At 39.9% G+C, this 23,160-nt stretch overlaps 1 protein-coding gene across 1 annotated transcript in view; it reads left to right on the top strand.

Moving 5' to 3' along the window:
- The first annotated feature begins 5,882 nt into the window (after positions 1-5,882).
- Positions 5,883-23,160, top strand: part of LOC134206327 (uncharacterized) — a 380,581-nt gene continuing 363,303 nt past the window's right edge. The window contains exon 1 of the mRNA XM_062682026.1: positions 5,883-6,903. Coding sequence (XP_062538010.1) covers positions 6,840-6,903 — 64 coding nt within the window. The 5' untranslated portion in view covers positions 5,883-6,839. The remainder of the gene's footprint in view (positions 6,904-23,160) is intronic.

Here is a 23,160-nt window from a genome sequence, read left to right as displayed (position 1 = left end):
ATTGCATCGCAGTGCCAACCAGACATCACCGGCGGTGGAAAGGCAGTGACGATAATTGCTACGAGCGGCGGCAGCAAGGCTCAGAGAAACATCATCAAGCATTATAAACAACCTCGTAAATGACATCTTCGTGCGTGTCGAGCTGGCGAAGCCCACCGTTTTGGAGTCAGTCGTAAGTCAGCTCCTAGTGAATGAACGAGAAAGTAGCTTCACTTAAAACGCGGAAATCAAAATTTTGAAATGAATTTCCACTACTGATGCCACTGTCAGCCAATTAATGATTTACCGCTGGAACACGATAAACGTCATCTATTCTAATGCATTGTTTTGCAACGTCTCTATTTAAGGAGCGCATGGGCTGCTACCGACAAAGAATTTTGCCCGTCACCAAGTGATTATGATTTGCATTTTTTGCAGATTTTTGTCTCGGCTCAACCTTCTCTCGTGTAAAACGATGATTTTGTTTCCAATGACGCGCCTTTCCAATAATAAACAGCAAGTATACCGAAATCAGAATCTTGGGAAATCTCATTTGACTGCTAATGCAATTCAATGATATGAGACGTCATCATTGTTTACTTCCCGCACTTTTACTGCTACCTATTCCAACTTTATACCGTCGCCAAGCGGATGTGCACTTTGAAGAAAATATTTCGGCTCTACCTTCTCTTGCGTACAATGGTAGATTTGTCAAGAATCGATTTTGATCCACAATGCGCTTTTCTAATCATGCATATAGCAAACAAACGATAGTCCGTACCTTGCGTAAAAAGTTCACTGCTAAATAGCCACTATTAAGAAAACATTTTCAATAGTGCTACTGGTATCCGGGGACCGTAATCGATGCCATTTTCGCAATCAACTCTTTCTTCTCATAAAATTTTGGTCCTGAGAAGAACCGATTTTCTTTCCACAATGCGCCACTAACAGTAACTAAACAATACTCCGAAGATTGTTGCTTTTGGCGATGGCCTCTCGATGTTCCGCTTTCTGCTGAGACTGCTGCTACGGGCGTCATCGTTGTGCCCGCTCTCCGAGAAAATTTAATTGAACTGAGGATTGGAGTCGAGCCCGTAAGTTGCACGATTTTGATGTCTGTGCTAGCGATGCACATACGCGGTTGGTTGGTTTACCGATTTTTCAGTGCCTAGTAAAATTCAATTTGTCAATAGTTTAGCACCTTGAATGCATTTTTTCGATAGTTGAGCAAAATCTTAAAGAGTTCGTCGATCGATTAACAATCTTTAAAATCGGTTGAAAGACGGCTGAGTTATTAGCCCATACTTCCTGACCACTTTTCTTGACGGTCTCAGATTTAAAACTGCAGAATGACCCCCTATGTTCTGGAGAGACGTAATCCTACGTCAAAATTTGTGAAAGGGTAGGGTAGCACCAGCCATTCTTATGACCGGGTTATTTGCTACTTTTCGAACTGTTACTTTTAACTTTGATTCTCCTTGCTTGACCAATTGGGATGTCGGTAAAAATAATGGGTCCAAGTCTAAAGTGTCTTTCAACGAGTTGTCCGTTATTAAGAGCAGTAATCGTGCATCACATCTTTTACTGACTCTTCAGTACTTTAGAGGAGCAACGGATATTGAGCAATGGAATTGGAACTTCGCATACACATACATTGTATACAGCTACACTTAAATTAAAAATTAGAAGCTGAACATTTGTAATAAATTTGCACGCTTAGATTTCTTTAAACAAGTTGTTCAAACACAGAAGCTTCGATTTCACTTGTTACTACGATGCACAAAAGCATGCAGACATATGGTGAAATTAACAAAATTTGGAAATTGTTTGTTGTAAGCATCAAATATCATATGATTTGATTTATGTTTTGTTCGAACAACTTGTTTGAAGAAATCCTAACGTGCAAATTTATGACAAATGTTCAGCTTCTGATTTTTAAGAGTTTAACGAATAATCGCACAGTGACAATTATATTACTCAAATTTTCAGGGAAAAAAGAGGAATAATAAAGCCTGTCCACGTTAAATTTCGGACTCCCATCATCCAACGCGATTTTTAAACATTTTTACCAACCACTGAGACGAACTATTTACATGACAGCTCAATCTCTTCGCTTAACCGCTGCTTTCAGCATGTTTTAGCTCTCGTCCAAACTGATGAAATGGCGACAAATGGATTGAACATTATCTGACTGTCCGAAATTTAACGTGGACAGGCTTTAATAAAATAAATTAGCAATCATTTGTCATAAACTCAAGAATTTTTTAGAACAACGACTTTTGAGGGAAACAGTATTTTTTGTACTTAAAAGCTTGAAAATCACTTTAACATGGACAAAATGTGAACGGAACGAATTGCAATGTTTACAAGACTTGTAGAGCACACCCGTAGGTTCCGTATAGAGGTTGTTACGATAGTTTTCGATGTTTATATCTCTTGTTAGATTTTTTCCAAAATTGAAAATAGCCAAAAAACACTAAATCGACTTGAGCCACCTCGAAATTTTATCCAAATTAGCTGAAAATTTGACAGGAGACTTATTTTAGCATGTGAATTGTGATTCTGGGCTGACCGGTTGAATTTTTGATACTTTTTGAAAACATGAAGAGGTCTACTGTATATACTTATGTCAACGAAACGCAAGGCACGTTCAAGCAGGAAAATATTTATACGAAGAGGAAGACTGTTTCTAAATCCTGCTTGTACAGTGTAAATGAAGGGCATCAGGTCCTGAGCTGTTGCAGTTGCAAGTCGTTGGAGATCGGAGCGAGATCGAAGGCAATACGTCAGAAAAACTTGAGTCGGTTGTGTCTCGTTCCTCAAACGAAATGGCCTTGTCGTACGAAAAAGGAATGTAGTATGCATGGCGTAACTTATTAATCGAAGACGCACTGTTGAAAATAAATCGAACCTTTTTAGAGCCTAGCATTTTATACAAGAGAGTTAATTTAAGAGGAACATTCCGCAAAGTACAAATAGCACTGACTAGTTCTGTAACTCTGCCCAGAAAATGATTTCCAATGGTTGAAAACTCTTCGTCCACAAATTACGTAACGCTTAGAGGGGGTAGGGGAATTGAGCGAAGTGTGACGATTTATAAAAAAATTTCAGATGTTTCGTACAAAAAGTGTGACATAGGAGGGAGGGGCAGTTGAAAATGCTTAATTTTTGCGTTACGTAATCATTGGATCTTCCCAAATGATGATTGATTGAACTGAATGATGGAAGCTAGGCAGCGACTCTACTATACTCCAAGGTGTGACATCCTGACATGATGGAGCGCAGCAACACGGCCACCACAATTCTATTTAGTACCAAGTAGGTAATGCTTAATTTGACATGTAGAATAATAAGCCCTCTAGAATAAATTGTTCATTCTGCTTCTGACCATTGAACAAGAAGGAAGCTTCAATACGACTACAGAACGAAGTTCCTATTCCATAGGTTATGGGCCCAGGAAGAATTTTCTAGAAGCGCATAAAAGAATAATAAATCAGAAGTGTTGTGTACAAGACACAACCACCCGACTAAAACTACGAAAACCCTTTTGGTGCAATGATAATTGTAGCGTCATGTAAATACTAATTTGTTAAACGCTGCAGAATCTACTGTCGCCAAGCGTTTATGTTTTGTACTTTGAAGAAAACTCGGATCAACTATCTCATGTGTAAAATCCTGTTATTAGTCTAACGTTGATAATCAATAGTATCGATGTAATTGGAAAATTTCTGGAGAGTTTCCGAATCGATTAATAAAAAAATCTCGAAAATTCATCGAAAAACAAAGTCGTTATTAGCGTTTGAAGAATGTCTCCGCTCGGATAATTGATTTCAACGGGCTTGAGCCCTTGTCAGTTTCACGTACTTTTTGACTCTATACAGTAATATCCCGATTTTATCACCCCCCTGGTGAATTTTGGGGTGATAAAACAGGGTATGTGACAAAATCGGGAAAAAAATTATTTTAAATTTTTTAATTCATTTCACAAATATGAATCATTTTATGTCTTGGAAAGGCAAAATGCGTGAACGGTACCCGTTATTTCTTGTCGAAAATGCTTACAGAATCCTTCCCAGGTACTCAGAAGTCATTTATAATAAATTACAGGCGGTGAAAGATATTGCATGGGAATCAACGTTGTTTGCGGTATTATTTACGAAAATAAAAAAAAAGATTAAAATTTTTTGGGGTGACAAAATCGGGTCGAAAACGTGACAAAATCAGGACGTGATAAAATCGGGTCGAAAACGTGATAAAACCGGGGGTAGACAAAATCGGGGAGTGACAAAATCGGGTCAATACTGTATTCAGAGTGCTTTTCAACTTTCCCTCACGGTACTTGTTCGCTTTCGGTCTCGTGGTGATATTTAGCTTTAGAAGGAGGAAATCTCTTCTAATTTCGGGACGGTCTCGAATTTGGAAATTTTAGCTTTACAACCTGTATCCGAGTCTTCCCCTTAGACGTAGTTCACGTAGTTTATCTTTGCTGGGTTTCCTGTTCATATGGGACAAATATGCGGTTACAGGTAGTACATTAAATCAAAATATTTATCTTATTTCGAATCCATTGAGTAAGAACCAATTTGCGTATCAGCATGGAAAATCGACATAACGGCACTGAGTGGAAATATTGTTTTTTTTTTAAATTAACTTATGTTTGCTATATTTTAATCTTTTAATATTCCAATGAATATGACACAACGATGCACACAAAACTTTAAAAGAAACTTTTTCCCAAAGGATGACCCAATTCAATAAAATTATTCTATAAAATAAATCCAAAGCTTCATTAGAACCACCCTAGCTCAACTCCATTTGATTCTGGTATTAGGGTAAGACGGTATAATATGCCCCCCTAAGGCAACTCCTTGATAACTTTTTACTTTTCAACGCAATTTATGCAAACTTTGTGTTATTTGGTAGTCCAGGAAGTCGCAAATGCATTGCCCGTGAGTAGTCATATAAAAATATTACAGGTAACACGTAATAAAGCATTTTTGAAAAGTCGTGAAAAAATGAATTTTAAAAAGTGCCTGGGCAATACGCCCCACCTCCACCAAAGTCATTTAATAGCCCTTCATTAGTATTTTATCAATCCCATAATAAAAAGGCTACAAATCCTTATGCGCTTGACATTAAAAAACCAACATAGGTCCATTTAAGCAGGTGTGAATTACATTTCAATATTTTCCATACCATTTGGAAGCAAATGCTGCAGGCTCGCTGCGCTTGTGTCCAGTTGGTAAGGGTATATCGTCCAGCGTCCTGCATACACTGGGGCGTTTTGGCCAGTGAAACATGTTTTCAAAAATCGTTACATTTTTGAAGATGGAAGCAATTTTATATCAAATTAACCACTGAGAAAAGTTGTTTCGTTGCCCAACTGAGTGTTCCATTTCAAGTTTTGCGGACAGTATGCTAGAGTCGCTCCAGAATGTTGAGCATACAAACATAAAAAGTTACATCAAAACTGTGACTTTTTGTATTTAGCAAATATTTTCATTATGTTATACAAAAATATTCCCATATTCACATAGGATGATGGTTTTACAAATATTTATAGGTACCAACTGAATTTGACCTTTAGTTAGTTATAGTTTTCTAGAAATCAAAGGGGGGCGCTTTGGCCAGGTGGGGCGCATTATACCGTCTTACCCTACGTTAGCAAAAATATCCCTTCGCTTCGCAAATATATTTGGTCCTTTCTCTCCATCTCTTGCAAAACTCCGCGGATGAGACACGCTCTCAAACACACCAACACACGCGGCGACCCAACTATAGAGTCCCACTAAATCTCGGCCTCTCTCGGTGTCCTCTTATCGAGTGCATCCACATTCCAGGATGTGTGAACCAGAAGACACTTTGGCTGGGAAGCACTGCTTCATTCATGACCTGCTCTCGTTTCGCATCGGCAGCAGCTCCAGCATCAGTCCACCGAGAACCATTACCACATCCAATCCGCCACAGCTGGATCCATTCAGTGAAGTCATCCAGCAGCCATCAGTCAGTCCGTCAGTAGAGTTTCGGCCGGCAGCCAGTGAGCAAGCGTTTCCTGTTCCGCGAGTTCCCGCGAAGTGTTTCACCATCAGTTTAGGTTTGGCAGTTGCCTCCCCGTGCCGTTGTCGTCGTCGTCGGTGTGCGGTCCTCCCGTGCGAACGAGGAGCAGCGGAGGCTAAATTTGGGCGCTTGTGATTGGGCAGTGCAGAGTCTTCATCATCATTATAAGTGAAATTGGCAATATCGGCAATTTTCTTGGCGAATACGGCGAAGATTTCCAGGGCGTGACCGCGAGGAAGAATACGCTGCGTGCTCAAGAGCAAGAGGTTAATCATCCGGAAGTGGGTTCGCGTGATAGCTTTCTCGGTGCTGTGGATGATCCGTTTGTTCAAGTGGAAAAGTGCGTGTCAGTCGGTTGTTTCCTAGCTTCAGGCCGTGGCCCCTTCGTTGTCCTTACAGTAGTGGTATCACGCGGTGTATTTGTTGTGATATTTCGCTTCTCGTAGATGGGAATATTATGCTAAAAAGCTCCCCGCAAGTTGTCATCAGGTGTTAGCCAGGGTTGTTGCTGCTGCTGGCCCCACAGTTCTATCGAGGGCAATAAAAGTGAAACTCTGAAAAAGTGAAATTTCTGTGTGTTCGCACGGAGGGGATTTTTGTGTTCAGAATAACGAAGATGAAATACAGTTAATGGGTGTATCAAGTTGAAGATTTTGCGGAAATTTCGTGGAATGTGCTGATTAGAATTCTCTGTACTTGAAGCTTCAATCATCATCATCATCGCTTTCGTCGCTGTCATAGTCGGTAGTGACACTCGAGAAACTGTTCATAAATCCTAATCACAGCACAAGCCACAAGCAAGCATGTTCTCACTCTGCTCGAAACCAGCGTCGGACGCTTCGTCATCGCAGCGCACACAACAGCATGGTAAGTTTCGTCCCCGTCCTGAAATCTCTCGCTGTGGAGCTTAGATGTTCGGTAACAGGGTTTGGTTGTTTTCCGATTCGCTAAAGGAAGCAGCCGTGAAGGGCGTTGTTTTGACATAAATAGTGCATTAATGCGACGCTTAGGAAAGCCGTAAAACAGGAGGAACGTGAGCAGCAACAAGCTGCCATTACGATGATTGAATACGGATGCTGGGGGATGAGTAATTGGATTGGGATGAACGAACGGATACATGAGGTGGATTGAAAGTTTTGTTTTTGATTTTGGAAACTTGACAAACTTTTCCGCTTTTGATTGCTTGATTATAAAGCCATTAGTGGGTTTTACCTAAGCGTTATATAAAGTAATACTAATGGTGGCATGCTCGCAATTTTTTTTGCTTGTTTTATTTTGTTTTATTCATTGTTTTTAATAAACTAGAGTAGAAATATCACATTTTCTTGAACAAGAGTACATTTTCGCTACACGATGACATCGGAGTTCTGGGAATATCCTCTTGGCTGTTGACCTCGAAGCAGACATTATCGTGGACATTCACTTCCCCGAGACAGTCAATGGTTGTATCACCAGATCATGTCTGTCTGTTACAAACCTGCAAACGTCGGAATAATATTATCTGGTTGATTTGGTTATGGTATTGCATCGGGAGTGCCCTCAATGGAAAGAGGCAAGGGAATCTAGATTAAAATGTGAGACAACCACTATCCTTTGGTAAAACTCGAATCCACGACAGCAGCATGTTAGACGGATGATTAGCTACTACGGATGTCATTTCTATATAATATTCTTTTATGTACTACGGTGAATATGGTCCAATGAAATCCATTTTTGAAAACAATTGATTTTCAGATTGAATGGTCTTAGGGGTCGTACACTAAATACGTAATCATTGTTTCGGGGTTTTTCAAAGCACCCTCCCACCATGTATGATTTTTCTCACACAAATGTTTTTTTTATATGGTGCCATACTGCCAAACCATACTGAGGGTCGGTAGCTGAGTCAAGCCAGGTCCGGCCTAGACGATTTTCCGGTTGCTAATTTTTCAACTACCACGACTACAACTTCTTTACACATACACATTATTATTTATTGAGACTAAGGCCGAAGTTACCTGTGCGGTATATAAGAGACTTCTCCATTCGGCTCGGCCCATGGCTACACGTCGCCAACCACGCAGTCTACGGAGAGTTCGCAAGTCATCTTCCACCTGATCGATCCACCTTGCCCGCTGCGCACCTCGCCTTCTTGTGTCCGTCGGATCATTGTCGAGAACCATTTTCACCGGTTTATTGTCCGACATTCTGGCTACGTGCCCGGCCCACCGTAGTCGTCCGATTTTCACGATGTGAACGATGGGTGGTTCTCCCAGCAGCTCGTGCAACTCGTGGTTCATTCGCCTCCTCAACGTACCGTCCGCCATCTGCACCCACCATAGATGGTACGCAGCACTTTCCTTTCGAAAACTCCCAGTGCACGTTGGTGCTCCGCGAGCATCGTCCAGGTCTCGTGTCCGTAGAGGACAGCCGGTCTAATGAGCATTTTGTAGATTGTCAGTTTGGTATGGCGGCGAGCTCTATTCGATCAGAGCGTCTTGCGGAGTCCAAAGTACGTACGATTTCCAGCTACTATGCGTCTCCGAATTTCTCTGTTGGCATCATTTTCGGCAGTCACCAAGTACACAAATTCACCTACCACCTAGATTTCGTCATCACTGATGCAAACTCGTGGTGGGTGGCTCACATTGTTTTCTCTGGACCCTCTTACTATCATATACTTCGTCTTCGGCGTGTTGATGGATAGTCCGATCCGCTTAGCTTCCCTCTCCAGTCTGATGTAGGCTTCTTCCATCTTCTCAAAGTTACGTGCCAAAATATCTATGTCGTCGGCGAAGCCAAATAGCTGAACGGACTTAATAAAAAATTTACCACTCGTGTTAATCCCTGCTCTTCGTATTACCCCTTCCAAAGCGATGTTGAATAGCAGACACGAAAGACCATCACCTTGCCGTAACCCTCTGCGTGTTTCGAAGGAATTCGAGAATGCCCCTGAAACTCGAACTACGCACATCACCCGATCCATCGTCGCCTCGATCGACCGTGTCAGTTTATCCGGGAATCCGTGTTCGTGCATTAGCTGCCATACTCCTCCGGGATTTTCTGGAGATCCGCAGCCGGTAAAATTATGTCCTGCGCGCGTTCTCCTATGTTCATTACCATACCGCCATCTTCGTCTGCAACATCGTCATTCAGGTGTTCTTCGTAGTGCCGCCGTCACCTTTGGATTACCTCACGCTCGTTCGAAAGAAGGTTCCCGTTTATGTCCTTACACATATCGGGCTGGGGCACGTGGCCCTTACGTGAACGGTTTAACTTCTCATAGAACTTTCGTGCGTTATTAGCGCGGTACAGTTGCTCCGTCTCTTCACGGTCTCAATCTTCCTTTTGGTTTTTACTCCACCGAAAAATCGAGTTTTGTCTGTTCCGCGCCCGTTTGTATCGTGCCTCGTTCGCCCTCATGCGGGGTTACAGCAATCTCGGGCATTTTCCATTCTTCTCTGCTCATATTCGCCGTCATACCAGTCTTACCCGAGGGCACCGTGCCAAGCGCAGCGGTTGCGGTGCTAGCAATGGCGGATCGAATATCTCTCTAGCCTTCTTCAAGAGACGCTGCACCTAGTTGCTCTTCCGTTGGGAGTGTCACGTCTTGTAGCCGCCCAATATTAAACCGCGGCGTTCGACTACGACGCGTGTTGTACACCGTCGAGAGTTTTGAGCGCAGACATACTGCAACTAGGTTGTGGTCGGATTCAATATTCGCACTGCAGTTAGTGTGGACGTTCGTGAAGTCGGAGAAGAATTTACCGTCGATTAGAACGTGGTCGATTTGGTTTTCCGTTTCTTGGTTAGGTGATCTCCAGGTAGCCTTGTGGATATTTTTTGCGGGGAAAAAAGGTGCTTCGGACTACCATTCCGCGGGTGGCTGAGAAGTTTATGCATCGTTGGCCGTTATCATTCGATACGGTGTGCAGACTATCTGGTCCGATGACCTTCCTACCTGTGCGTTAATGTCACCGATGACGATTTTGACGTCCCTCCAGCCGTGCGTAGAACGTTTCTTTCTCGTCATCGGGTCTCCCTTTGTGTGAGCAGTGCACGTTGATGATGCTATAGTTGAAGAAACGGCCTTTTATCCCCTTGTACATTCTTGCGTTGATTGGCTGCCACCCAATCACACGTAGGCGCATCTTACTCAGCACTATGAAGCCGGATCTCAACTCGTTGGTGGTGCCACAGCTTTGGTAGAAGGTAGCCGCTCGATGCTCGCTTTTCTGCAGCACCACGACGTCTGAGTTGCGGGGATGTAGTTCATCGTAGATCATCCTGTCGCAACCTGCGAAACCTAGATTGCAGTTCCATGTTCCAAGCTTCCAACAATGATCCTTTATTCGTCGCCTAGGTCTTTGTCGATTATATCGAGTCGTATTATCTGCTATGTCGTTCGTAATGGTTGTTTTTGAAGGCGGCTTATTGGGCCTGCGCAAAGTTCCTGTCTCGTCGGAGGGCCGTCGTGTCAGGTCTGTTTTGTGTCCCACCTAACACCTGGACTTGTGCTTGTGTGCTTTGAGCGGCACACGGTCGCTTTGATGGGGCCTACTTGCGGATACAGGCAGCTTTTTATAGGAATTTAACAGGGCCCACAATCAAACCCCACCACATCCTAGGCAAGCTTTACTACTCGCAGATGGCCTGAGAGGGATCGTCAAGCCCTTAGACAAAGTTCCCGCTGCCCCCAAAACCAAATCTAACCCAAATCCAATCCAAATCCAATCCAAATCCAATCCAAATCCAATCCAAATCCAATCCAAATCCAATCCAAATCCAATCCAAATCCAATCCAATAACCAATCCAAACCAATCCAAACCAATCCAAACCAATCCAAACCAATCCAAATTCAATCCAAACCAATCCAAACCAATCCAAACCAATCCAAATCCAATCCAAACCAATCCAAACCAATCCAAACCAATCCAAACCAATCCAAACCAATCCAAACCAATCCAAACCAACCAAACCAATCCAAACCAATCCAAACCAATCCAAACCAATCCAAACCAATCCAAACCAACCAAACCAATCCAAACCAATCCAAACCAACCAAACCAATCCAAACCAATCCAAACCAACCAAACCAACCAAACCAATCCAAACCAATCCAAACCAATCCAAACCAATCCAAACCAATCCAAACCAATCCAAACCAATCCAAACCAATCCAAACCAATCCAAACCAATCCAAACCAATCCAAACCAATCCAAACCAATCCAAACCAATCCAAACCAATCCAAACCAATCCAAACCAATCCAAACCAATCCAAACCAATCCAAACCAATCCAAACCAATCCAAACCAACCAATCCAATCCAATCCAAACCAAGCCAACCAATCCAATCCAAACCAATCCAAACCAATCCAACCAATCCAAACCCAATCCAAATCCAACCAATCCAACCAAATCTAATCCAATTCAAATCTAATTCAAACCAATCCAACCAATCCTAATCCAATCTAAACCAATCCAATCCAAACCAATCCAAACCAATCCAAACCCAATCCAAACCAACCCAAACCAATCCAAACCAATCCAATCCAATTCAAATCTAATTCAAACCAATCCAAACCAATCCTAATCCAAATCTAAACCAATCAAAATACAATCCAAACCAAATCCAACCAAACCAATCCAGATTCAATTCAAACCATTCCAATCTCAACCCAAACCAATCCAAACCAATCCAAACCAATCCAACCCATCCAAACCAATCCAAACCAATCCAAACCAATCCAAACCAATCCAAACCAATCCAAACCAATCCAAACCAATCCAAACCAATCCAAACCAATCCAAACCAATCCAAACCAATCCAAACCAATCCAAACCAATCCAAACCAATCCAAACCAATCCAAACCAATCCAAACCAATCCAAACCAATCCAAACCAATCCAATTCAAATCTAATTCAAACCAATCCAAACCAATCCTAATCCAAATCTAAACCAATCAAAACACAATCCAAACCAAATCCAAATTCAAACCAATCCAGATTCAATTCAAACCATTCCAATCTCAACCCAAACCAATCCAAACCAATCCAAACCAATCCAAACCAATCCAAACCAACCAAACCAATCCAAACCAATCCAACCAATCCAAACCAATCCAAACCAACCAAACCAATCCAAACCAATCCAAACCAATCCAAACCAATCCAAACCAATCCAAACCAATCCAAACCAATCCAAACCAATCCAAACCAATCCAAACCAATCCAAACCAATCCAAACCAATCCAAACCAATCCAAACCAACCAAACCAACCAAACCAATCCAAACCAATCCAAACCAATCCAAACCAACCAAACCAACCAAACCAATCCAAACCAACCAAACCCATCCAAACCAATCCAAACCAATCCAAACCAATCCAAACCAATCCAAACCAATCCAAACCAATCCAAACCAACCAAACCAATCCAAACCAATCCAAACCAATCCAACCAATCCAAACCAATCCAAACCAATCCAAACCAATCCAAACCAATCCAAACCAATCCAACCCAATCCTAACCCAATCCAATCCAAATCCAATCCAAATCCAATCCAAACCCAATCCAAATCCAACCCAAATCCAATCCAAATCCAATCCAATCCAATTTCAAATCTAATCCAATTCAAATCTAATTCAAATCCAATCCAGAACCAATCCTAATCCAATCTTAATCCAATCCAATCCAAATCCAATCCAAATCCAACCCAAATCCAATCCAAATCCAATCCAATCCAATTCAAATCTAATCCAATTCAAATCTAATTCAAATCCAATCCAAATCCAATCCTAATCCAAATCTGAATCCAATCAAAATACAATCCAAACCAAATCTAAATTCAAATCCAATCCAGATTCAATTCAAATCCATTCCAATCTTAACCCAAATCTAATCCAGATCCAATTCAAATCCATTTCAAATCCGTACATTTAATCCAACTTTTAGTTTCGCCTATAGTACACCATCAATCTGAACTTCAGCATATTTATGTTGACCTTCCGAGCAAACGCCTTGCAAATGACATTTATTTTAAATTCCGCAAAATCTGAAATATTATACCCAAATGAGAGACGTGTAAACTAGTACTGCTAGCCAATAACTGCAAACTAATCTTACGCATAATAAATTCGAACTTCCGAATAGCTTTGTGAAATCCGGCAACCTTATTAATTTTGCAAATTCCAAGATATCTGATCCAACAAGTAATCTCGCTATGGTTACTAAGTCAGTACAGGCCCAGATAAATTTACAGATAATATATTTGGCTTTCCGAACAGTTTCAAACAGTCCAGCATAGAATATTTTTCACCATTTCTATCAGATTTCGTTTTATCATAGCTCAACTGATAGTCTTATACACACTAACGCCGCCAAGTGACTACATGAGATGTAAATTTGTTTTAAGGTGGTTATACAACAAAGCTACAAATCGGAGAACCATAATGCACACAGTGGTTGTACAATCGTAGAATTATTTGCTTTCTTATGTTATACAATCGGCTTTAGTTTCAGCACTGTATTGATAGTATTATGTCGTATTTTACCTATTGAAGATGGGAGTGGAAAAGCATATGATGAATTAAAAATGGGGCCCTCCTTAGCCGTGCGGTAAGACGCGCGGCTACAAAGCAAGACCATGCTGAGGGTGGCTGGGTTCGATTCCCGGTGCCGGTCTAGGCAATTTTCAGATTGGAAACTGTCTTGACTTCCCTGGGCATGAAAGTATCATAGTGTTAGTCTCATCATATACGAATGGAAAAATGGTAACTTGGCTTAGAAACCTCGCAGTTAATAACTGTGGAAAAGCTTAATGAACACTAAGCTGCGAGGCAGCTCTGTCCCAGTGTGGGGATGTAATGCCAATAAGAAGAAGAAGAAGAAGAAGAAGAAGAAGAAGAAGAATTAAAAATTCGGGACTGATTGCCCTTAACCAAAATCAATGCTCGCAGGCCTTTGAAATTTTCTAGAAAGTTAATTATTTTCCGTTGGTCTTCCATACGCACCTTGTAGTTTCACAAACTGCAATACATTTTTCGGACACCTTTCAGACACGCCTGACGATTTTCTAAGTTACAAACCATTTTCCACCAGTCTTCCAGACGCGTATTGTGATTTTGCGAATCACAAACCAATTCGAATCACAAACCAACAAGCCTTGTGGTTCTTCAAACCACTAACCATTTTTCCAGCGGTCTTTCAGACGCGCCACCACAAACCATTTTCCGACGGTTTTCGAGACGCGTCTTGTGATTTTGCAAACCACAAAAAAAATATTATATTCCTTTTTTCGCTTGTCTAGTTGCAACCAGTTACGAGCAAAACAATGTACGTTGCTTAAATGTACAGCAATACCTAATATATGTATGTACGTATCTGTTAAATCCACTGATACCCCTTTTTTTTACCAGTTCATTTATTTGGTAGGCTCAGTCGTGTGTGACACTTTGCGGAGCCGCAATTCTCAAGTATGATATTTTTACATGGTATATCATCTTATCGTAACAGTTAGTTGGGAGGGGACATAGACCATAATACTCGTGGCGACTCAAGGTTAAAAAACTTAATACAGGATGGACGGGGTAGGGATTTGGGTTTAGGTTATTTCAGCTGCTCATCTGGGCGTTTGACGGTGAACGTTGAAAACGATTTTGCGTGGCGTTGTGCTCGATTTTGGTTCGTCAGGGAGCATCTTCCGGATGGCCAGAGCTTAGGGGTACATGGTACAGAGAAACAGAATCGGACAAGAACACTGATACCCCTTAAAGACACTGAAAAAAAAATCAATTCCGACAAGAAAAAGTTTTGTTAGAAAAACTGTTTTTCCTTAAAAGTGTCCAGCTGGCGATGTATGGACGGTTGGTAGGGAACATAATCACCTATCTTGAGACAAAATTTCGTCCAAATCAAAAAAGGCGTTCTGTTTTCAAATTGACTTTTAATTTTTAAAACTGATTTTTCTCAGTGTAGGGCTTAATTTAGAATTTCTCGAATATTTTTATTAGAAAGTTTGACTGATTTTGTGATAGTCACTCTTATAAGCTTTTTTGTAGGATGCGTCGTTTTTCGATTTTATCCATTTGAAAAAAATCAGTAAAAACAGTTCGGCCCCTTTCAAAAGATAGTCTAGACTAGATTTGTTTAAAAAAAATAAGAATATGCGCTTTGCTTTTTACAGCACCTCTTGAAATATTGACCAAAAAATCTACAAAAAGTCAACATAAACAATCAGAACACTTGCATGTTCCCAAAAAGTTCTATTTTGGCTTCGTGCATTTTTATTACATTTTATAATACAGCAAAAAGACATTAATTTCCACTAAATGGATTGGTTTGAAATTTTTTTTTTGTTTATTTTTTTTTTTATTTATTTTATTTATTTATTTATTAATTTCGTCAACCGTCGTAGACTAGTACATATAAATATACACATTTTTTTTTTTTCATTTCTTAATGCTAATATACATAAATTGTGAAATATTTAACATATATTTATAATAAAAATTAACTACAGATTATATAGTACAGATAAAAAATCTTATATCTTTTGTCTTATGTGTTGCGATTTCGAATTCTATTAAAATATGTTTTAAGATTCTGCCGAGACATTGTAAAGTCGATAGCTTTGCAGTGTTGATTGTAAATGTCCATTACTCGATATAAAAAAAATCTTGGATAACTGGACAAGCTATCAGTGACACATGCATAATAACATCCATAACAACAGTCAATTTCGAAAGTCTTCAACAAGTTTATTTTCGGTTCCAGTTCAGAAAAAATCCAAGTACAATCCCATTTGGACCGCATAAAAAAGTTTTGACGGCAATACCATTCAGTAAAATCCTTCAGAGCTGCACATATACGTGGGTTGCCGTCAAGTTTATACTATGACTTTTCTTCCCCCTTTGTAATGTTTCGGAATAGTAGATTTTTTTTGTATACAAGGCAAGTTTGGATGAAAAAAATGAATTTGGAGAACGTCATTGTTATTATTATAAAAACGGGGCATGTCAAAAAATCTTGTGAAAAACGAGAGCTGTGGAAATTTCAAAATGTGTGGACTTAATTTTTATTTTCCGTGTAAGAAATTAGAAATATTTCAGAGTGAATCATTCACCGCCATAACCTTATATTGTATTAAGTTAGTTGTGGAAAAATACTAAACTACAAATATGTCACTCTTTAAAAGAACCTGGACAAAACACGAAGGAAAAGTTAATTACGAAGCTCTCAATATTTCAAAAATTAGGAATTTTCAAATTCTGTGTCTAAGAGTAGATATGCATTAAGGATTTCTGAACAATTGAAAATAACAAACAATATTACTATGTCTGAAACTTGATTATGCATATGTACAACATGTGATAGATTTAGTTCGGAAAAGGTATTAGAGGGTAACCGCCCCTTCGGTGGGGTTTGATCCCACGACCCCAGTTCGCATGACAGGTGCTTTCCCTACTAAGCTACGAAGGACCTCCGTCGTCCACCGCAGCTTAGCGGGTACTGATGAAACCAAATTCCCAGCACCAGGTACCAGCCGATCTCTCGCCATACACCCTCAGAACTAACTCTCTCATATGTATTTTTGTACACATGCCAACCAAGTAGGATGAGTATTTAGTATTGTCCGGCTCCTACACACTTGCTTCATCAGCAACGGCGCTCAATGAAGTAGGGTTGTGTGAGGTTGTGCCAGTTTGGTCGTCAGATCCCGACCCGACCATACAAGCGAGGAGGGATCGGTGGACGGAGGTGGACGACGGAGGTCCTTCGTAGCTTAGTAGGGAAAGCACCTGTCATGCGAACTGGGGTCGTGGGATCAAACCCCACCGAAGGGGCGGTTACCCTCCAATACCTTTTCCGAACTAAATCTATCACATGTTGTACATATGCATAATCAAGTTTCAGACATAGTAATTAAATTCCACTCCGGGTGGCTTAATACCCGGCATATAGGCAATTAACTTTGAATGTATTGAACAAACAATAGTCAACGTACCGGTGCCGGTTTTAGGCATTAGAAGGGTAAGAAAAAATAGTTTTAAAGAAAAATGTCAAAAGACAAATGCGAAAAGAGCAGTAGGGTGGGATTATTGATTTCCCCTGCCAAATCCCTTTTTCATTAATATAAGTGCGAAAAAATCTTATGATAAGAATAATAAGTATCTCAACAAAAAAAAACATTGATTAAATGTAATTTTAAATGTGGTTTGTGCATTAGAATAAATGTCAAATCTAATCAATTTATAGGCCTTTTTGATCGAAATTGATTTAAATTTAAAATTAAAATCCATAAATCTCCGGAATCCCGTAAATCTCGTCCATACACAGGGAGGGAAATTTCGGCCAAATGACCTCCTCGACCAAATTACCCTTTTGGCCTGATGTCCCTTTCGGCCAAATGACCTTTTCGGTCAAGTGTCCCTTTCGGCCAAATGACCCCTTCGTCCGAATGACCTTTTCGGCCAAATGATTCTTTCGGACGAATGACCCTTTCGGCCAAACGACCCTTCCGACCAAACAACCCTTTCAGACAAACGACCCTTTCGCCCAAATGACCCTTTCGGCCAAATGGCTTTCGGCCTAATGATCTGTTCGGCCAAATGGTATATTGGGCCAAACAACTTTCGGCCTAGTGGCATTCGGCCGAACGACCCAACTCCAATAGCGATCATTTCCCGTAATGCTAGGTAGACGCCTTTTCGTGGTGCATTATGGAGTAAGATCTACCACACTGTGCTCTAGTTCTTACTATTCTTGTTAATACTTGTGAGAGATGGTGGGAAGAGTATGGAACGACTATAATTTGCTTTTGGATGACCCATCTTTTGCAACTTTTGGATAGAGTCAATAGAGTAAATTATAAAACGTACACAGATAAAAATATGTTGTGATTTTAAATGTATTTTCATGCACATATTTGGAGCATGCAAATAAACGTAACATTCAATCGATCTTACTATTATTTTAAACCAAAATAAATTTAAACGGTGCTTGCTTGTAAAATTCAATCAAATTTAATTGAATATCGAATGTTAATTCGTTTGATAGGGTAGCCTGCAGTTTTACACGTCGTTGAATTTTCAAAATTATTTGCTGTGTAACTCAATCTTTGGCTGGTTTCGAAATCGACGACATGAATCTCCAAGCTCCAGAGCGCTGATAAATTAGGAAACAAGCAGATACGATTATTGTGGATCTGCTGAACCCTCTGAGCTCTGACTGAGTAGAGCTCTGTAAAAAGGTGAGATTCCGAAATTCCAAACGCATTGAAATCAGATATCTGTACAAAAACGAATTCGGAACTCATAAGAAGGCTCAAAAATATGTTTGAACTTCAGTACCGATGCATGGTAAAAATCAGTATTATACCACTTATTGTTGAAGCTGAAACTGATTAAGGGACACGCCTTTGAGAATTGATATAAGCCATTTCTCAAAGGGTAAAATGACGGTACCTCAATCTAAAGAGGCCTTACATTGAGTTTGAAAATTCTGAATAAAAAAACTACTAGGAGAAATCGCCAAATGTTGAACGGCTAATTTTTTCGCCTATTGCTGAACGCATGTGTATTTCTTATGGGCGTTCAACAATAGGCGAAAAAATTAGCCATTCAAAGACCGCATCGTGCTTTCGTGCTGTGCGGTTCTTTCTCTCTTTGCGGAAGGAAGTTTTTAATACTACCCGAAGCTATTTTAATTTCAACGGTGCTTCTTAGCGCTATTTGTACCCACTGATCCCGTTACGATCTTTGCAAGGACCCGTGCCTTCGTTTTACGTTGGACCCGTTTGCGGAAGTCAAATTCCGACAAGCGGTGGTAATCCTGCAGGGACACCGTTCTGGAAAAAAACCTCTTAGAATGTCACGTCTTCACGCTCAACAATGAGTATTAACAAAACAAGAGGAAGGGGAGTCTCTGAATTCTCCACTTCCTTCAAAGAAACAAGGTTTCAAGACCGTCCTGCCCAAGCGCGGAAAAAATAGAAGGAAGCTGGAGAATTCAGATATTCCTTCTAACTCTAATATCGGAAATAATTCTTCTCCAATCGAACTGAGCAATCAGTTCGATTTGATTAATGATGAATTGAGCAAATCGAATCTACCTCTAGCCCAGGTGATTCGATTCATGCGAAAAGCAAAGGATTCCGCCAATTGTGGTATCTGTTGCCGAGTTTTCTGGGTTCCGGAATGAGATTTTGAGTAACCTTCAGGGATCAAGGTTTCATTTCAGATTGCTAGGAAGGGTGACTGCCGCGTTTTGCCGGGATCCTTTGACGATCGCAAACGTCTTCTTCACTATTTAACTGAGAAGCGCCATAAATTCTTCACATACGACGACAAAACTGAGCGATTGTTCAAAGTCGTCTTGAAAGGTCTCCCCAGTGATGACAAATCACTGGATGAGATTAAAATTGAAATTTCTCAATTACTTGGATTTTCACCAGTCCAAGTAATTAAGATGAAAAAGAAATCCCATTCTGGTACTTCCCAAAGGGGCATTTCTCAAGAATTTTATTTAGTTCATTTTAACAAAAGTGAACTAAATAATATGAAAAGTTTGGAAAAGGCCTGTATTATGTCTCATGTCCGTGTTACATGGGAACATTTCCGCAGGCCTGGGGGGAATTTCCAAAACCCTACCCAGTGCCGTAAGTGCCAAAAGTGGGGTCATGGAACCAAACATTGTCACATGGATGCTAAATGCATGATTTGTGGTGGAACCTCTCACGCCAAGGACGCATGTCCTGTGAGAGAAGATTCCAATAAATTTAAGTGCGCAAACTGTGGGGGCAATCATAAATCCAATTTCTGGGAATGCTCTTCACGCAAAAAAGTTTTGAATTCCCGTGCAAAATTGATGACGGGAAATTCCAATCGGATCCCAGATTCGACGGGTAGAAATTTTTCAAACGCTCAAATTTCGAAACCGGTTACCGGTCGAGCAATTCATACCCACCACAATTCACAAACAAATTTTGCCGATCGTCAACGGGTAGCAAGCACTTCAGTAAATTCCAATTTTTCGAATGTACCTACGTATGCAAACATCGCTGCTGGTAGACAAAATTTCTCTTCTCAAAATGAGGTTTATACCCATGTCCCAACGGAAAATAATGGTCATGTTGCCGATTCAGGTAGCATGACGGCTTCCGATTTTGATTTTTTAACTGAACAATTGCATCACATGATTGATGCAATGTTCAAAGCAAATACCATTCCTGAAGCTGTTCAGGTTGGTATAAAAGTACACACAAAAATTGTTATCGGACTCCGTTTCAATGGATCCAAATAATTGTGTGAAAGTTCTAAATTGGAATGCCCGCTCTCTAAAGGGTAAGGAAGATGAATTATTCAACTTCCTTTCAGTTCATAATGTGCATATTGCCATTATAACTGAAACGTATTTAAAACCAGGACTCTCCATTAAAAGAGATCCAAACTATTTTATCTACAGAAATGATCGTCTTGACAACGCCTGTGGTGGGGTCGCCATTGTCATTAATAGACGTATCAAACATAAATTATTTTCTTCGTTTGAAACCAAAGTTTTTGAAACCTTGGGAGTTTCTGTTGAAACAAATTTTGGACAATTTTCCTTCATTGCAGCCTACTTGCCTTTTCAATGCAATGGGCAGCAAAAGAATTTGTTGAAAGCTGATCTTCAAATTCTGACTCGCAACAAATCAAAATTCTTCGTAATTGGTGACTTCAATGCCAAACACCGTTCACGGAATAATGCTCAAAGCAATTCCAATGGTAAAATTTTATTTGAAGATTGTTCTGCGGGATATTATACTATTCAATATCCCAATGGACCAACTTGTTTTTCTTCCAGTCGAAATCCTTCTACAATTGATTTAGTTTTAACGGATTCAAGTCAGCTGTGTGGCCAATTGGTAACTCATGCTGACTTTGACTCTGATCACCTTCCTGTGACGTTTGAAATCTCACAAGAAGCCATTTATAATCCAATCAGCTCTACTTTTAATTATCATAGAGCTGATTGGGATTCTCTCAAAACGTATATCGATAGGAATTTTGATGTTGATATTCCTCTCGATACCAAAAGTGATATTGATAATGCTCTCGTATCTTTGACAAATTTAATTGTCGAAGCCAGAGGCATTGCAATTCCGAAATGTGAAGTTAAATTCAACTCCATTATTATTGATGACGATCTTCAGCTACTGATCCGTCTGAAAAATGTGAGGCGAAGGCAATACCAAAGAACTCGCGATCCCGCGTTGAAAGTTATTTGGCGAGATTTGCAAAATGAAATTAAAAAACGTTTCGCTATTCTGAGAAATACCAACTTTAAGAATAACGTCTCGAAGTTGGATCCCAGTTCGAAACCCTTTTGGAAATTAACAAAAATTCTTAAAAAACCTCAAAAGCCAATTCCAGCGCTTAAAGAGGGAACTAAAATTTTATTAACAAATGGCGAAAAGGCTCAAAAACTTGCTCAGCAGTTCGAGAGTGCCCATAATTTTAGTCTAGGTCTCACTAGTCTAATTGAGGATTAGGTTACACGGAGCTTCGATGACATTCTCAATCAAGAGAATGTTTTGACCCTTCGTTGGGAACCAATTTGGATGAAGTGAGATCTATTACTAGAAAATTTAAAAATATGAAAGCCCCGGGTGATGATGGTATTTTCTACATACTTATCAAAACTTCCTGAGAGCTCTTTATCCTTTTTGGTTAATTTATTTAACAAATGTTTTCAATTGGCATACTTTCCAGATAAATGGAAAACGCCAAAGTTGTTCCAATTTTAAGCCGCCAAAAATCCAGCTGATGCTTCTAGTTATCGCTGAATCAGTTTGCTTTCTTCAATAAGCAAACTGTTTGAAAAGATTATTTTAAATGATGGTTCATATTAATGACAATTCTATTTTTGCTGATGAGCAATTTGGGTTTCGCCATGGGCATTCAACCACTCATCAGTTATTAAGAGTTACGAACTTAATTCGGCTCAACAAATCTGAAGGATATTCGACTGGAGTTGCTCTTCTTGATATAGAGAAAGCATTTGACAGTGTTTGGCATGAAGGTTTGATTGTAAAATTGATGAATTTTAATTTTCCTCTGTACATCATTAAACTGATCCAAAATTATTTATCAGATCGCTCACTGCAGGTTAACTATCAGAATACTAAATCTGATAGATTACCTGTAAGGGCTGGTGTCCCCCAAGGCAGCATACTGGGGCCCATATTGTATAACATTTTTACTTCTGACTTACCTGATTTACCACCAGGGTGTCAAAAATCTTTGTTTGCAGATGACACGGGCCTCTCAGCCAAAGGGCGAAGCCTTCGTGTCATTTGTAGTAGATTGCAAAAGTTTGGATATTTCCTCCACTTACTTTCAAAAATGGAAAATTTCCCCAGAATGCTTCCAAAACTCAGCTTATAATTTTCCCACATAAGCCGAGAGCTTCTTATTTGAAACCTTCTAGCAGACATATTGTCACTATGAATGGGGTTCCAATTAATTGGTCTAGCGAAGCTAAATATTTAGGACTTCTGCTAGATCAAAAATTAACTTTTAAAAATCACATTGAAGGCCTTCAAGCCAAATGTAACAAATATATTAAGTGCCTATATCCACTTATAAACAGAAAATCAAAACTCTGTCTTAAGAACAAACTTTTGATTTACAAACAAATTTTTAGACCTGCCATGTTGTATGCTGTGCCAATATGGGCTAGTTGCTGCAATACCAGAAAGAAGGCACTCCAGAGGATTCAAAATAAAATTTTGAAAATGATTCTGAAGTTGCCTCCGTGGTATAGTACCAATGAACTTCATAGAATTTCTAATATTGAGACATTGCAACAAATTTCCAACAAAATAATTTCCAATTTTAGACAAAAATCGTTGCAATCTTCTATTGCAACGATTAACTCCTTGTACCCTTAGTATAAAATAGGTTAAGTTTAGTTTAAGTAGTTTTTAATTAGCCATTCAACATTTGGCGATTTCCCCTACTTCATTTCTTCTCAATAGCACTAAACAAATGACACGGGTATACTACAAAAGTTCAATGAAATGGACGCAGTATTTCAAATTTGTTTTACACCGGGAAAAATCGACTTTTGACGAAAGATATTCACCAATGCATGCAAGA

Source organism: Armigeres subalbatus, chromosome 1 (assembly GCF_024139115.2).
Source record: "Armigeres subalbatus isolate Guangzhou_Male chromosome 1, GZ_Asu_2, whole genome shotgun sequence".
NCBI lineage: Eukaryota > Metazoa > Arthropoda > Insecta > Diptera > Culicidae > Armigeres > Armigeres subalbatus.
Note: the sequence above shows the minus strand (reverse complement) of the source record. Positions and strands in the feature narration are given on the sequence as shown.